This window comes from Eublepharis macularius, chromosome 12 (assembly GCF_028583425.1).
Source record: "Eublepharis macularius isolate TG4126 chromosome 12, MPM_Emac_v1.0, whole genome shotgun sequence".
NCBI lineage: Eukaryota > Metazoa > Chordata > Lepidosauria > Squamata > Eublepharidae > Eublepharis > Eublepharis macularius.
The window spans coordinates 65,044,211-65,060,142 of NC_072801.1; the positions used below are offsets into that span (position 1 = coordinate 65,044,211).

A 15,932-nucleotide genomic window follows, 5' to 3' on the forward strand; every position below is an offset into this window, starting at 1 on the left:
GCATTCCTTTGGCAAGGTGTATTTTAGGGTTGCCCACTCCGGGTCGGGAAATTCCTGGAGATTTGAGGGTGGAGCCTGAGGAGGGCAGGTTATAAGACCTTAGAGTCCACCCTCCAAAGCAGCCGTTTTCTCCAGAGGGACTGATCTCTGTAGTCAGGAAATTGGTGGTGATTCCGAGAGTTCTTCAGGCCCCACCTGGAGGTTTGCAACCCTGTGTATTCGGCAGCGGGGTCCCATGCAGAATTATTCCAGTTTAAATCCACTAATTTCTACCGAGACGAATATGGCACATGTACCGCTTAATGAACACGTGCAAAACATAACTTGTGGTTTGGAACCCAGGAGAAACCGTGCAACCCTATGTCGAGTCACTCCTGCCCGGAGTTCAGCCTGCCCACGACCGCCTGTCACCGGCCTCTTCCCTCCGCGGCAGTCGCCCCTCGCCGCAGGAAGAGCCGGGCAGGCGGTGCTTGCCTGAGCAGGGGGAACTGCCAGCGCCGGGACGGGTTTTCCGGGGGACGGCCTTCGTGGGGGCACACCGTCTGCTGCGCCTGCAGAGGGGGCTGGCCGGGCGCCTGGTGAGCCGCTGCAGCCCCGGGTGAGCAGGGAGGGCAGGAGGGAGGCAGGCGTGGTGGCCCTGGGGGGCTGCCTTCTGAATTTACAGCTGGGAGGCAAAAGAGGAGGAGCTGGGGGTGGAGAGGCCTTGGGGAAGCAGCAGGAGGGCAGGAAAGGATTTGGCAGCAGCTCCAGCCCTGCAAACACAATGGTGGGGGTGTTGAGATTAATTTACGACTCCAGCCCATTTCTCCTCCTGCACTGCAGTCCCCTTAGGGCTGAGGTGGGTGGGTGAGGACGGAATAGTGCCAAGGCGTGCTTCTGCTGGGTGGGAATTCCTTTTCTTTCCCCACACCGCCCTTCCATGCTGTCTCCACCTTCACACGGTCTCTATGGTGGGGGCGGTGTGGAAGTGTGGGTTTCCCTTCGGAGTGGACAGAAATAATGCCAACCCTGTTTAGGATGACAAGGTTTGGGTCCAGTAGCACCTTAAAGACCAACTAGATTGCCAGAATCAAACCTCCCTTCTCTGACTCTCTAAAGCTTATACCCTTGAAAAATCTGACAAATGGAAGTTTGACTCTCAAAAGCGCATACCTTGAAAATCTGGTTGGTCTCTAAGGTGCCACTGAACTCAAATCCCGCTGTTCTACTGCAAACTGGCAAGGCTACCCACCGGAAGCTACCTGTGATGTTACTTTATTCTCCACCTCCTCAACTATCCACACACATGTGCTTTGTTACCTTTGCCCCTTGATAGCTAAGTTTTTGTCCTTCCCTAGTCTGGATTGCACCATCCTCTTGCTGGCTCAGGTGCTCTGAGTTGCTGTAAAATCACAGACTACAAGGTTACAACATCCCCATCATCCAGCATTAGGAAATTTTACAAAATTATGATGTTGCACAGTTCAGGCAGTCTGTTTGCCACAGGTGTTGTGCAGAACAAAGCAAGTGTCTGGCCACAGGTGGAAGCATCCCATCCAGTAACCTGTTGTAGTACATTTTGATTTGATTCTTTTTTCCGCCTTGATCGTCATCCAATTCACACACTTTTTCTGCTTCCTTTATCCATGGTAAACTTGTGGATTCAAACCTGCTTGGAAGGCCCACCCTCTGACCCAGAAAGCGCTTTCCCCTTGATCCGAGATGGTTGAGGGTTTAATGAAATTGTTTAGCAAAGGAAGCGCACTCCTTGCATTCTCAGAGACACTATCGGTACAATCCTAAACAATTACACTCTTCTAGGTCCACTGAAGTCAGGAGAGTGTAAATCTGTTTAGGATGCACTATTAGTGCCCATATTCTAGGCTGAAACCTGGCACTAAAGCCAGATTCAAGGGCTTAAAGCCTTGCTTGATCTAAGCCCTGGTACTTTAGCAGTTTGTTGTTATTTTATCCTGGTCTGTCCAAGCTCATTTAAAAAAAGAGGAAAAATCACAAATTAATTTTTAAAAATAGCACTAAAAGTAGAGTTGCCAAAGCTACAGTTATGCTTACAGAGGAGTGCTTTTGATATGCTCTTAAATTCTTACATCCTCACAGGCTCAAATTAAGTCATGGTTATTTGACACCTACCTCTGTGTCAGTTTGATGTGTTGTGATTATTGTCTGTGTAATTATTTTTAATGATTGGAATTATCTGTATGAGATAATTAAAAGTTCAAAAGCCTACATATTCTCGGAAGATGTATAGTTGTGGCAGCTTGTGTGTGCGTTTGTATAGCAATATCTTTCATTTTGACATACAGACTGGAGCTTCCCATAAAGAAAGAGCATCTAAAATCTTGATTCTCCATCTCTCACCAAGCAGGTTTTCAATTCAGCAAAGTTTTCCTTGGTCTTTTGGATGGCCCAAAATGAAGGCAGTGTACACGTCCCAGAACTTCCTGCCTCTGAAGAAGGGAAGATTCCAAGCATCAAAGTTTGTTCAGGTGAGAAATGACAGAAACCACCAATGTATGTGATGCCCTCTTTCTTTTGACTGGCTAAATATTTTCAGAGGTGTGCAATCTCTGTCCCCAAACCACTCCAGGAGACATATTTTGCAACCTCGATGCCCATACTGTCTAATCAGAACCAGCCTTGAAAATAACTATGCCCAGCTTGGGAGAAAAGAAAGGATGGACATAAAGATGTCTCAGAATCATCAGCTCTTAGGAACTTCCTCTTTTTATGTTGGATTCTGTGCCAGGTGGCAGATGTAGAACTCAAGTAGAGCCAGGATCCATCAGGGCTGAGCCCTAGAAGCTGTTTTCAGAACTAGTAATCACATGTGTAGCGTTAATAAGATCACCCCAGATGTGTGTAAGCACTTTTTCCTTGCTACTGAATTGCGTCAGTCTCTCTACACATGTGGGGCTAAGGACTGCTACAAGCCATCCTTCCAAGCAGGCATGCATCACAGCCATTATTTTTCAGTAATTTACAAGCAGGGCATACACAATGTATAACTTTCTAATGGAATGAAGTTAACTGAGGACAGAACCATGAACCCAGGCAAGAGATTTGACCAATTATAGCAATTCTTATGATCTTGATAAGGTTGAGGAACAAAACTTCTCAGCACTTTTAATGTGGTGGTGCTTATAATTCTGTAAAAAGGTCTCCTTTTCTACTTAGATAATGAGATGACTGAGGGAGAAATGAAGTTCCTTGCAAACGCGTCATCCCTAGATAGTGCTGCTCCGAACCTCCAAGAGATCTGCAAGAGCCAAGAGAAGCCACAGGTAACTCCCCCACCGTTCAGACGTCGGCGCAGGCGCTCTAATGTGCCAAGTTTGGGGGGTTACATCAATATGCTGGGCATCCTCGAAGACCCACCAGCCGCCAGTTCAACCCGACGTGTGCCAGAAAAGCCGTTCCACTGCACCGATTGTGGGAAGAGCTTCTCACAGAGTTCCAACCTGATCGAGCACCAGAGAATCCACACAGGGGAGCGTCCTTTCACATGCAGCGAGTGTGAGAAAAGTTTCAGCCGCAGCAGCACCCTGGTGGAGCACCAGCGCACACACACGGGTGAGAAGCCTTACACGTGCATGGAGTGTGGGCGGGGCTTCAGCCGCAGCTCCACCCTCACAGAGCATCAGCGCACCCACACGGGGGAGACGCCCTTCCCGTGCCGGGAGTGTGGCAAGGCCTTCAGCCGCACTTCCAACCTTGTGAAGCACCTGCGCACCCACTCGGGTGAGAAGCCCTACACCTGCGCACTCTGCGGGAAGCGTTTCTCCCTTAGTTCCAATCTCTTGAAGCATGAGCGCACCCATTCGTGGGAGAAGCCCTTCCCCTGCTCCCTCTGTGGGAAGCGCTTCAAGAAGAAGACCCACCTGGTGTCTCACCATCGGGTGCACACCGGAGAGCGGCCTTACCGGTGCGAGGAGTGCGGGAAGTGCTTCTCCCAGAGCTCCATCCTTATTGAGCACCAGAGAATCCACACAGGGGAAAAGCCCTACAAATGTGCAGACTGCGGAAAGAGCTTCTGTGTGAGCTCCAACCTCATCAAGCACCAGAGAATCCACACAGGAGAGAAGCCCTATGCATGCATGGTCTGCGGGAAAGCTTTCCGTTACAAACCCCAGTTTACCCGGCACCAGAAACAGGTGCATTCAGAAGAGGGCGAACCAGTAACCGCTCTCCCTGTAGGCCCTCAGGCAGAGACGACTGCGATCATACAACTGTCTGAGAAAGCATAGAGCTCTTCTGTAGGGTTGTTTCACTTCTTACACTCCTCTCACCCTATCAGCCCCTGTGGAGTTTTGGCCCAGGCCTCCTCCAGGCTGTGGTTTTACCAGTTTTGGCCCTTGAATTGAATCTTAGTTTCCCTGGGCCCATCAACCCAGGCACCTGATCTCTCTTCTCCGCTCCCCTGGTCTCACTGACTGACAGTGAAATCCTAAGCAGAGTTACTCCAGTCTAAGCCCATTGATTTCAATGGACTTAGACTGGAGTAACTCTACTTAGGATTTCACTGTATGCCATCTAGTCTGGTTTTTTTTTAGTGCAGTCCCATGTGGTGAACTCCATCTTTCTTTCTCCCCCAAAACACTGCAAAAAAAAATATGAGGGATTCTGAATAATTTGCACATTAAGTGTAAGCTCAGGAAAGGCTCAGTAACTAAACTCATTTCAGCTCCCTGTCCAAGTCCACACAGTCCCCACACAAACACACAAAGCTGCCTTATACTGAATCAAACCACTGGTCCATCAGGGTCAGTGTTGTCTAAGGCTGGCTGCAGCTCTCCAGGGTCTCAGGCTGAAGTGTTTCACTACTGCCTGGTCTTTTTAACTGGAGATGCAGGGACTGAACCTGGGATCTTCTGCATTTAAAGCAGAGGCCCTGCCACAGATCCAGAGCCACTCCCCACATCTCTCTGATGGTTATCACGGTGTCCCCTGGTCACCTATGGCAGAGCTAGACAACCCCTGGCATTTGTGCTGACAGCAGCACACTAGGGCGTTTTTCTTGGCATCCAGGGCCAGATCTCTGACCAGCGATTGGAGGCATTGGCAGCTCTGCTGGCATGACTTACGCCCATCATTATCTCCGAGACCTGCACAGCCTCCAGTCGAATCCACAGTGATGTTAGCAACACTGCTGGGGCTTGGCTTGCTCTAAGCTCACCTGACCTACTACATCCCTCCCCAGCTCTCCATTTTGTGTGCCGTGCTGTAACATATTCACAGGTAGATGTTGCATCTTTTTCTGACATTTGGGCCACAAAAGGTTTCCTACCCTTGACCTATGGTGAATGGAAAATTGCCTCCAACTGACCAGGCAGCCAAGTATTTGCAGATGGGAAGAGACCTGGCTTCTTGTTTTCTCGCTTTCTTTCTTTCTTGTAGCCTGACAACTTTTGCAAAGCTATCCTACCGCCCCCTCCCATTCGTTGCTCTGTGCCCTTCTGCTTCTTTCCTCTGTCTCCCCTTTTTCTCACTGCTTAGAGGTGAGGAGGAATGAAGGAAAACTCCTTCTGTCTTTTTTAGCCGCAGAAGCGTTGGTTGGATCCAACCCAAGAACATCTGCTTGGTTCCTATAAATGAGTTCCATGCATGCTAACAGCCTCTCCTGTGAAGTACTTCCTTTTGCACAAGAGCTCATTGAAAACCATTGATCTTCAGAAAATGGAAATGCTAGCGGAAAAGGAAATGCACTCTATGCCAAAGGCTGTCTAGCACACATGGAATTTGGGAGTAGGATCCAAGCTTCTTATATTCACAGTTGAACTATGATGCCACTAAATGTTTTGACCCCCTTTCCATGTTTATCATGAACCTTTAAACTTTTCACAAAGCACTTCTCAATTGCCATGTTAGACTGCAGAGGAGAAAGGCAGAGCAGCAATACATTCTCTGTCCAAGTAAATTCACAGAGGATAAATAGCCCCATTGTTTTTAAAGTACTGGAGGCACTTTGGCTTCCTTTCTTGAATATCCCTGAAATACGATTTTTTTAAAAAGTCAGATATCACTACCCTGGTGGGGGGATCTTCATTTCTGAACAGACCGTATTATCTAAACCCTGTTCATTAAAAATAAAAATAAATGTTGTTCTCCCAGTTATTTTGTTCACTGCAATCATCCTTTAAAAAAAATTCAGTGCAATTACAACATCTAAACATAAGTGGATTGACAGGACTATTGTTTACATTGGATTACATTAGCTTGGGGTAGAAGTTTGAGATTGAAGCAGGATGAGGTAGGGGGGATATTCCTACCTTGGGCTTTGTAAACTGCCCAGTTGAAGAGTGTTACTTCCTGTTTTAAAAAAGGAATCGGACACACACACACACCCTAATGCTGAAGAGATGAATGTTTGAACTGAATGCTTGTGGCACTGGAAAAGTTGGTCGCAGTGCACAACGCTGTTTGTATATTTGTGAAAGTGTGAAAGGCTGCTTTCCTGGCAAAATCAAACAAAAGTCCAGTGACACTGTAAGGACTAGCAACATTTCTTTCACTATGAGCTTTTGTGAGTCACAGCTTCCTCGGATATGTAAATAAGTGAACTGTGAATCGCATATATTGAAATAAAAGTTGTTAGTCCTTAAGGTGCCATTGGACTTTAGTTTTATTCTGCTACAATAGACTGACACAACCACCCCCTTTTGCTTTCTTGGCATCATTTCTTGCAGACATGCCAAGGATCTGGGCCAAAGCTCTGGGCCCTCTCCTAATATAAAGCCTGGCCTCCCCATATCCATCAGTGCCAGAAGTGGCAGAGAAAAGCTACCAGATCAGTTCCCCCCACCCCACCCTCATGCTCCAAGTTCATCTCAGCAGCTGGAGCCAGAATGGCAGACAGCCAGTGCAATGTTGGGCTTACCACTTTGGGTTAGGATTTGGGAGACCTGGGTTCGAAACTCCAGTCTGCCACGAAGCCCACCGAGTATCCTTGAACCAATCACACTCCCAGCCTAGTCCACCTTGCAGGCTTGTTGTAAAGGTAAAATTATTAATGGAAAAGGGTGGGATAAAAAAAGACTAGGTCGATAGAAGGCTCCCCAACTAGGCGTCAACCTAATTCAATTCCAAACAAGCTGCATGAAAGTAAAAGGAATCTTACATAAACTGCTCTACCCTATCATCTGAGGTAATTCCCCTCAATTTATTTCAAATGTTTCTATGTAGTTTTTCTGCCATACCCTGAAAGCAGGAAAGTACTAATGCTCAGAGACACTCTGATCCTAGGACTGGCTTTCAAAAAGCGACTTATGCTAGATATGGGGTTGTCCCTATATATAAGTGAGTCAACATATCCAAATGAGCCACTGCTTTCTCTTCATTCTCCAGTCCTCCTGAGGAGTTGGCAACTCAAGAACAGCACAAATGGTCAGAGCACACAAGGCCTCGGGGAGATCTGGCTAACAGCTGGCTGGAAAGGTTTGACATTCGGACATCACGGACATGGCAGTATCATTTCATGGGTTGCAATGAAGAAGAAGAGGTGACATTGGTCACTTTATTTTGGCGAAATAAAAAGCAAAAACCCTGTTGAGGTCACCACCATTTCCCCACTGCCACCTGCATGAGAGGCATGGTTGTGTGGTAGAGTGCACAATTTGCACCTTGAAGGCCCCATATTGAATCCCTGCTGCCTCCACTTAAAGGATCTAAGCAAGCTGGTTAAAGGCCCTTCTCTGCCTAAGTCCCTGAAGAGCCACAGCCAGTCAGAGTAAATCTAGATGGAAGTACAGTCTAATTGATTGTCGAGAATTGATATATATTCAGCATGCCATGGAATGCGTTTCTGTGGCAGTTAACAGTGAACTGGCTGAAGAAAGGGGGCAATTCTAAAGGCCTCCAGTTTGTGCAGTTCAAAGTACTGGTCTAGAAAACTCTAAATGGAGTTTCTGAAGGGCTGCCTAACCTTGTATGAACCTACCTCTTTTCCAGGCTCAGCAGAGCCTTTAGAGATTAGATGGGTTTAGATTAGATCAGGAGTGGACCCTTTCCTGCCAGGGCACCCTCAATATAGAATGCCATCCCCGATCCCCAGCATATTGGTTTGGCTTCCCCCTTTTAATGGTGTGTATCCAACCATCTATGGACTTCACAGAGCAGGACTTTCCTACTTCCCCCCTCCTGCCCTCCTTCAGTTTGTTCCTGGTGGTTAGTGGACCCACAAGAACAGTGTAGGGGCAAAAAAGTACAGAGGTCTGTACTGCACTGTGTGTGTATGGTGGGGGGAATTGGAGGAAATCTCTGCTGGAGGAACTCTTTCTTCAGAGGCCATTTATGGCTGTGTCCCCTCCCCCACAACTCCTGCAGATATTGGCCATGCTATTGATTTTAACCCGCTTTAATGTATATTTTATCCTAGTTCAGGTAGGTAGTCATGTTGGACTGTAGTACAACAGCAGAATTTGAGTCCACCTTAGAGACCAACCAGATTTTCAGAGTATAAGCTTTTGAGTCAAAACTTTTGTATCTGAAGAAGGGAACTTTGACTCTCGGTGTAGTGGTTAAGAGTGTGGGACTCTAATCTGGAGAACCAGGTTTGATTCCCCACTCCTCCACTTGAAGCCAGCTGGGTGACTTTGGGTCAGTCACAGCTTCTAGGAGCTCTCTCAGCCCCACCCACCTCACAGGGTGTTTTGTTGTGAGGATAATAATAACATACTTTGTAAACCGCTCTGAGTGGGCATTAAGTTGTCCTGAAGGGCGGTATATAAATGTTATTCAAAAGTGTGTATCTTGAAACTCTTGTTGGTCTCTAAGGTACCACTGGACTTAAATCCTGGTATTTTATTTTTTTAACATTTGTGTTTGGAAACTGCTTTGGAGATCAGGTGTGGAGAGGCAAGATATATATTCTTTAAATATATAAAGATATCCTGGTGGCAGTATTTATCACTATCTTAGCACAAGCTATTAGGCATAAGAGGAACTGAAAGTGCTCATTTCCTTTAGCCCCTCCTTGCCTTGTGTGTGTCTCTCTCTCTTCTGGTTCCCTAGCAACTGCCTCCAGCATTCCTCTTCCTCCCCTCTCCCTTTGATTCCCCCTGCATCATGTGAACTGGTATGAGGATGTGACATCATCACTGGGTTCCCTCTGCCACTCTGCAGGCATTACCGATTTGCAAACCATGGGATTGTTATAACTGCCTAATGCTGTGGGGTTGATCTCTCTTCTGTCTTGGAGCGGGGAGAGGAGGCGGGAGGGTTGCAAAAGCTGTTTCAGATTTGATAGAATTCAGTGACGCTGCTCAGGATGGAACAGAAGCAATTGCAAGAAACAGAGAAATGGGAGAGATCTGGAGACACAGGTAAGAATGAAGAATAAATCTTTGCTAGGTCACAAGATGGGGGGGAGTGGTTTTCATATTCAATTCCAGATTAAAAACAGAAATAAGGCAATTATGGTCAACTCGTGTAAAAATGTAAGAAGCGAGAGGTATACAAGATTCTTCTTCAGAGGGAGGTGTTCAAAAAAAAAACTTATGTGTTTGTATGATGTTATACAAGTTGGTGGAAATGCTGGGGATTTTTTAAAAAAATTGTGTGTGAAAGCAATTGAGGTACACAGAGGTCTTCTTCGGGTTGTTTTTGTACATCTTTAAAGGTTGTTCCTTCACTAAAATAGCTACTGCAATAGAAGTTATGATTGGAATAATTTTCAATCCTGTGTAACTCTCACTGAGACTAAAAACAAGGGGATTCTCTGGAGCTAGGTAGTGTGAATATTCAGAAAAGGAGACCCTGGTTATATCTGGAATGATAAAAGAAAGGCAGTAAGAAGTGATGGGTTGTAGTGTTTGACTACCATCTTGTGTCTGTTGCTTTGATTCATGTGACCTATGAGGGACTTCTATGTTTGGCCCCTGAGAGCTGGTGTAGTACAGTGGTTAAGTAATTGGGTTGTGTTGCAGCACTTTGCTGGTTCAAATCCCACTACTGCTATGAACTCAGCAAGCCTCTCAGCCCCAGCTTCCCAGCTGCATGGTAGGGATAATAATAACATGACTTTGTTCACTGCTCTGAGTGAGCACTAATCTGTCCATAAGAGCAGTATACAAATTTATTATTGTTGTTGTTGTTGCCATCTTAAGCATGTCTACGGAGGACTATTCAACAGGGCTTACTCCCAGGTAAGTATTCTTAGGATTGTGTGGTAATTCTATCACTCCTGGAGCCTCTGTTAGCTAGTATGGGAGAGTGCCCAGAGGTAACAAACTAAATAAGTGGCAGAGTTGAGAAATGTGCTAGCAACTCCCAGTTCAATTCACATTGCAATGACCCATTTTTTAAAGTAAAACTCATTTCATTTGGAATAATCATATAAAATTTAGCTCGCTCATATCAACATAGAATAAATAAATCTTACAATTAATTCAAACACTATTAATACATAGCAGCAGGGCTTTTTTTCAGGGGGAACGCAGGGGAACGGAGTTCCGGAACTTCGAAAATGGTCACATGGCTGGTGGCCCCGCCCCCTGATCTCCAGACAGAGAATCCCCTCTGTCTGACCATTTTCTCTGAGGGCAACCCACTAAGTTCCACCACCGCTTTTCCCAGAAAAAAAGCCCTGCATAGCAGTATCTCACCACTGACTTTTTTATCGAAGAAAAGATCATTCCAGTAAGAGTAATACCCTAAACAATGAAATCAGTGGCCTTGGGAGTGCGTCACTTGCCTTAAGATGGCACTATAAAGTATCTAATTTGATTACTATGAAGAAAAGCAACATAAAACCGAAATGAGCTACAAAGGCTACTCTCCACTGTCACTCTCCAAGGCTGTATAATCCATAGCAGAAGACAGAAACAATATATGTTTTATTCCTAATCTTAGCCTGAGTTGGTAGCAACATTTTCATCCGATGGATATTGTAAGATTCAGGGCATTGCAACTGAGACTTGCCCAGCTGTGCTTCAATTATGAGATGCGAAGAGATGACCCCGATTCTCCAGAAACAGCTGCACTTCTAGTTGCTCTTTTTAAAAGGACGGGACCGTCTGAGGCCGTCTCTTTCTATAGAGAGCTAAAACTCCCTAACACAGTGTGAACTTTTTTTCAGAAAAGCCATTTAACTGTAAGCCCAGCTTGAAAATTCCACTCCCTCAACTCCTTCCCTTGAACAGAACCATACACAAATTGACCAGCTGGCTGCTTACCGTACCCTTACGATAAGACTCTCCCAATGCACTGTTTTGGAGCTGGGGTGCCTGGTCAATGGAAAGCTGTGGCATCTTTTCCTTGCCTCTTGTCTAACAGCTGACCCCCATGTTCCTGACATGGTAGAATCCTCCTGATGCCTTATTTAAATGTGTTGCAGTCTAAGGCAAAAGAATGTGCCCATGGGACGTTCCATACCTCCAACATCTCAAACTGTACTGCTCCAACAAAGCAACTACATGGCATGTTTAAACCAGGCCTTAGCCTGACCTTGTGCCATAACAAACTATTTGCACCCATCCAAGTGTTCCCAGAAAGTGTTTTTGGGACAAATAACCTGACTTTACTGTTGTCGAAACTGTGATTGCAATATCCTTAACAATTTTGCTCAATTTCCTCAGCAGATCGCATTTTTGTTTTCCTTTTAGAAAGCACTGAGGTTGGAAGTCAATCGGAGACAGAAGATCTTCCAGAGGAGGTACCGGAGGAAGAAGAGATGGAAGAGTTGTTTCTAGAAGCACCTCTGAGTCCTGAGCAGACAGAGATGGTCTCAGGGTATGAAAGTAGCCCAGGAAGACAACAGAGGGACCAAGAAAGTGGGAATGTAAGGGAGGCACAGCTGCATCACCCAAATAACTCACAGATCTCCAGGGTCTGCAGAAGTCAAGCTCAGGCAGAGGAGCAACAATGGAGGAGTCAGCTGAGAAGGCACCATGCCAAGGAGGCTTCTCATGATCCTCCAGGCTTTATCAACCTTTTGGGCATCTTGGAGCCCCCTCCTCCTCCTCTTCCTCCTCCCACCAGCCGCAGGCCAGCGGAGAAGCCCTACCACTGCACAGAGTGTGGGAAGAGCTTTTCACAGAGTTCTGTGTTGATCGAACACCAGAGAATCCACACAGGGGAGAGGCCCTTTGTGTGCAATGTGTGTGGAAAACGCTTCTCCCAAAGCTCGACGCTGATGGGGCATCAAAGGATCCACACTGGTGAGAAACCTTTTGCCTGCCCAGAGTGTGGAAGGGGCTTCAGCCGTAGTTCTGCCTTGACGGAGCATCAGCGGACCCACACCGGGGAGACGCCCTTTCCGTGCCGGGAGTGTGGCAAGGCCTTCAGCCGCACCTCCAACCTTGTGAAGCACCTGCGCACCCACTCGGGAGAGAAGCCCTACTCCTGCTCCCTCTGTGGGAAGCGCTTCTCCCTTAGTTCCAACCTGCTGAAGCATGAGCGCACACATTCGGGGGAGAAGCCCTTTCCCTGCCCTCTGTGCGGCAAATGCTTCAAGAAGAAGACCCACCTGGTGTCACACAATCGTGTGCACACTGGGGAGCGGCCATATCGGTGTGAGGAGTGTGGGAAGTGCTTCTCCCAGAGCTCATCCTTGATTGAACACCAGAGAATCCACACAGGGGAGAAGCCCTACAAATGCGCCCAATGTGGCCGAGGATTCTATGTCAATTCCAAACTGGTCAAACACCAGAGAATTCACACGGGAGAGAAACCATATGCCTGCTCTGCCTGTGGGAAAACATTCCGATACAAGCAGCAGTTCCCACGCCATCAGGCCCACGTCCACCCTGGAGAGGACCACGTTTCTGTGCTCACCTTGGGTGCTAGTGTTAATATGCTCCTTGCATAGACCAGCCCTTGGCCTTTGGTCTTCTGATACTCTGTAGACTGACTGACTCCAGTTAATCCTGCCAAAACTGGGTGGTCCATAAACTGCCCAGCCCTGCATCTCATTACTGAGTAGGTCCTAGGAGCTCCCAAAAATATTTCTGGTCACATATATATGGTCCACTCATGCATTTTGATTAGGAAGTAAGTCCCATTGAACTGAATGGAGTCGTGGGGTTTATTGCCAAGTTAAGTATGCATTGGATTTCAAATTTGTGAGGCCAGGCTAGTAATACAGGTTTCAGCCTCTTTTTCAAGGAGCTACCCTCTTGGATTATGGCAGTTCCTTTATTCGCATCCGTAGTGTGTCAACAGGAAAAAGAGGCAAAATAAACTGAGGCCATTTTGTTTCAGAGTGTATTTATGGTAGTGGCAACGGAGATGCCAGCTTGAGACCCTCTTTCAAAGGGAAGATACCCACTTTCACAAGGATTATGTGAATAGAATTACATTCTTATGGGATGCACAAATGCCAAGATGGTTCACTACTGATGCCATGACTTTCCTTTAATGTATTTATGGTATCAACACCCAGTTTAGTGGAAAGGCAAAATGATTTTATTTTTTGTATGTTTGCAGTATTGCCTAAGAAGGCATGCAAATGTGTATTTTCTGGGCCTGGCCCTTTTTTAATTTGAAGGACAAGCAAGATTATATTGTGATGCTCTTTTTATTAGAATACTTACGGCATTTGCATAGAAGAGAGCAATTGGATCTCTGAGGGAGTTTCTTGTCCTCATTTGTGGGGTTTATTCTTATGGCATGTGTAGAGCATCAGATAGAGAACAGTTGTAAAATATCACCTCTGACTTACAATTCCAATGAATAACCGGATGGCTTCTCTATTTATGTGTTTAAGGTAATCCATACAGAAACACCATGTGATTTGTGGCCTTCATCTTGTTTGAGAATGAAGGCATTTTGATAATTGTTGAGACTTCAGAATAACTGTGAAAACCTCGTGACATCACCTAGCTATATCATAATGGAGTCCATCTTAGACCATTCTTCTGGATAATTCTAGAAGGTTCTCATGGCTCACTGGCTGTTAAGAACCCTATGTAATCTCCTTTGACCTCTTTAATTCATTCCATGTTCCTGACACCCTTGAATGTTCAGCGGACAACCGTAAGTTCACTGTTACTTCAAAGACACGTCCAACTGGCAAAGTAAGGGTCACCCAGGAGACATTTAACTGTTAGAGGGAGTGGGATGCTGCTATATATAAGGGGAATTGGGAGAGATTGAGCCAAAATTAAACACCCCAAACACTGTTGATTACAACAGAAGAGAATTAAATAGGTGCTTAACTCTCTTCTACTAAAATGATTGAGTCTTTGGAGTGATCATCTTTGGCTGGATGATGCCCTTATTCAGTAAGACTGAACAGGCCTCTCCAGGTTATTTCCTCCAAACTTTTCCAAAAAGACTACCTTGAGCTAGAAATTGTACTGGTTTGTAGCCAGTGAGGTGCCTATCTTTCATTAATAATTTCATCTCTCACATTGAGGATCCTGTCTTTTTGTAGTCATTTCCTTTAGTCAACAGTGTGTTCATAGGGGCCAGAATTTTAATTCCCACGGGTTAGCATAGAAAAGAAAAACTGCTCTATAGCTGAACGAAGAACCTTGCATGTCACTGTGTCGATCTGGTATTTGAGTCTACAAAAACACACACCCCTGAATGCGAATAGACAGCTGTGAAGAGGAAGCCACCCCAGGCTTTAGTGCTTTGCTGTATCTCAGACAAGTAGCAACACTGCATCTCGACACCTCAGTTAATACCTTTGAAATATGGAGTAAGTTTGGAAAGTATATTAAGAATCTGAGACATGACAGAACATTTAAACAAACGTTTGGCACACTGAATAGATTGCACTTCAGATATGTGCACAGTAGAGCCTGCAAGTGCTGGCACCACATCCGAAATGACACCCAATGGGAGGAACACTTAAAAGGAAGTCAATATGTTGCTTTGTTGTCATTCTCACACTTTGGCTAAGGTGGAAGGAACAATGGCTCATGTAGAATGGTTGGGGTTTCCAAAAAAAGGGGGGGAACAAAGGAAATCGGAATTTTCTCGATTTCTACAAATAATGAGAATTTTTTCACATAATCACAGCCAGCCCAAGATATTCTGCTGTCACAAGCAACTGTTGTATCTGTTATCTAAGATCGATTGCTATGTAATCCCAGAGCTGTGCCAAGCATTACCCATGACATTGCAAGGAATCCCACAATTTTACTGACACCCTTGAAATTCTGATTTCCAAGCTGCAGCTTAGCAGAGTAGCCCTGCACATAATAACACACACGTTTATCTATCTTCCCTTATCAAGTGCTGGACATTCTTGGATGGTGTACAAGCTTGTTCTATGTATGTGAGACTTACTTAGGGAATATGGACTCGTTCTCTCACATACATTGAGGTATTGAGGTTATAGTGGCAAAGAAACCTGATGGTTTCAGGGCTTTATTGGATTTTGCTGCATTCTGTCACTTTTTCAATACAGCACCTGCACTGTTGAGTTGGAAGGATCTAGTCTACTCGTGCCGTGATCTCTTAAGTTTTCTTTGCAAATTCAAACATGCATACAAGATGTGTAAGTAAATTGGTGGTGATAAACAGAAATCAATAAAACCCCCAGAATATATGAACAATGTAACCTAGGTATACAGAAGACTATAAAACTAGTTAGAAACACAAATGTAGCTCAAGTTGATGTAACAGCCCCTAGAGCATGAAGTCAGATTCCAAACATTACACCTCAAAATAATCCATGTCTAATAATCATAGACTCTGGGCATACAGGGGAAAAAAGCCTTATTTCCATTTCTGTTAACATGGAGCAATGGAATCACCCACTGCCCAATGTTAATATGTTAAATAAATTTTATAGTGTTGTTCTTGGAGGAAAAATGAGCAAAAGTCTGTGTAGACTATTTATCCTGTGTGTGTATTAGCTTCGTATTGTGTTCCTGTGAAAGTTTTTCCTCCATTTGCTCTCTAATGCATCATTAAAAACCACTGACATTTCAGTCTAAAAATCTCTGGCTTTCTCTGCAGCACACTGAGTTTATTCCAGAAATGTG

The 15,932-nt window shown here is 45.4% G+C and overlaps 1 protein-coding gene across 1 annotated transcript; it reads left to right on the plus strand.

Annotated features, from left to right (window-relative positions):
* Positions 1-552: 552 nt before the first annotated feature.
* LOC129340536 (zinc finger protein 883-like) lies at positions 553-15,843 on the plus strand. The gene is made up of 4 exons (XM_054995384.1): positions 553-598; positions 2,366-2,486; positions 3,175-4,129; positions 12,034-15,843. Exons 2-4 carry the CDS (start codon positions 2,402-2,404, stop codon positions 12,800-12,802), a joined length of 1,809 nt encoding a protein of 602 aa, XP_054851359.1. The 5' UTR covers positions 553-598; positions 2,366-2,401; the 3' UTR covers positions 12,803-15,843.
* The last annotated feature ends 89 nt before the right edge of the window (positions 15,844-15,932 follow it).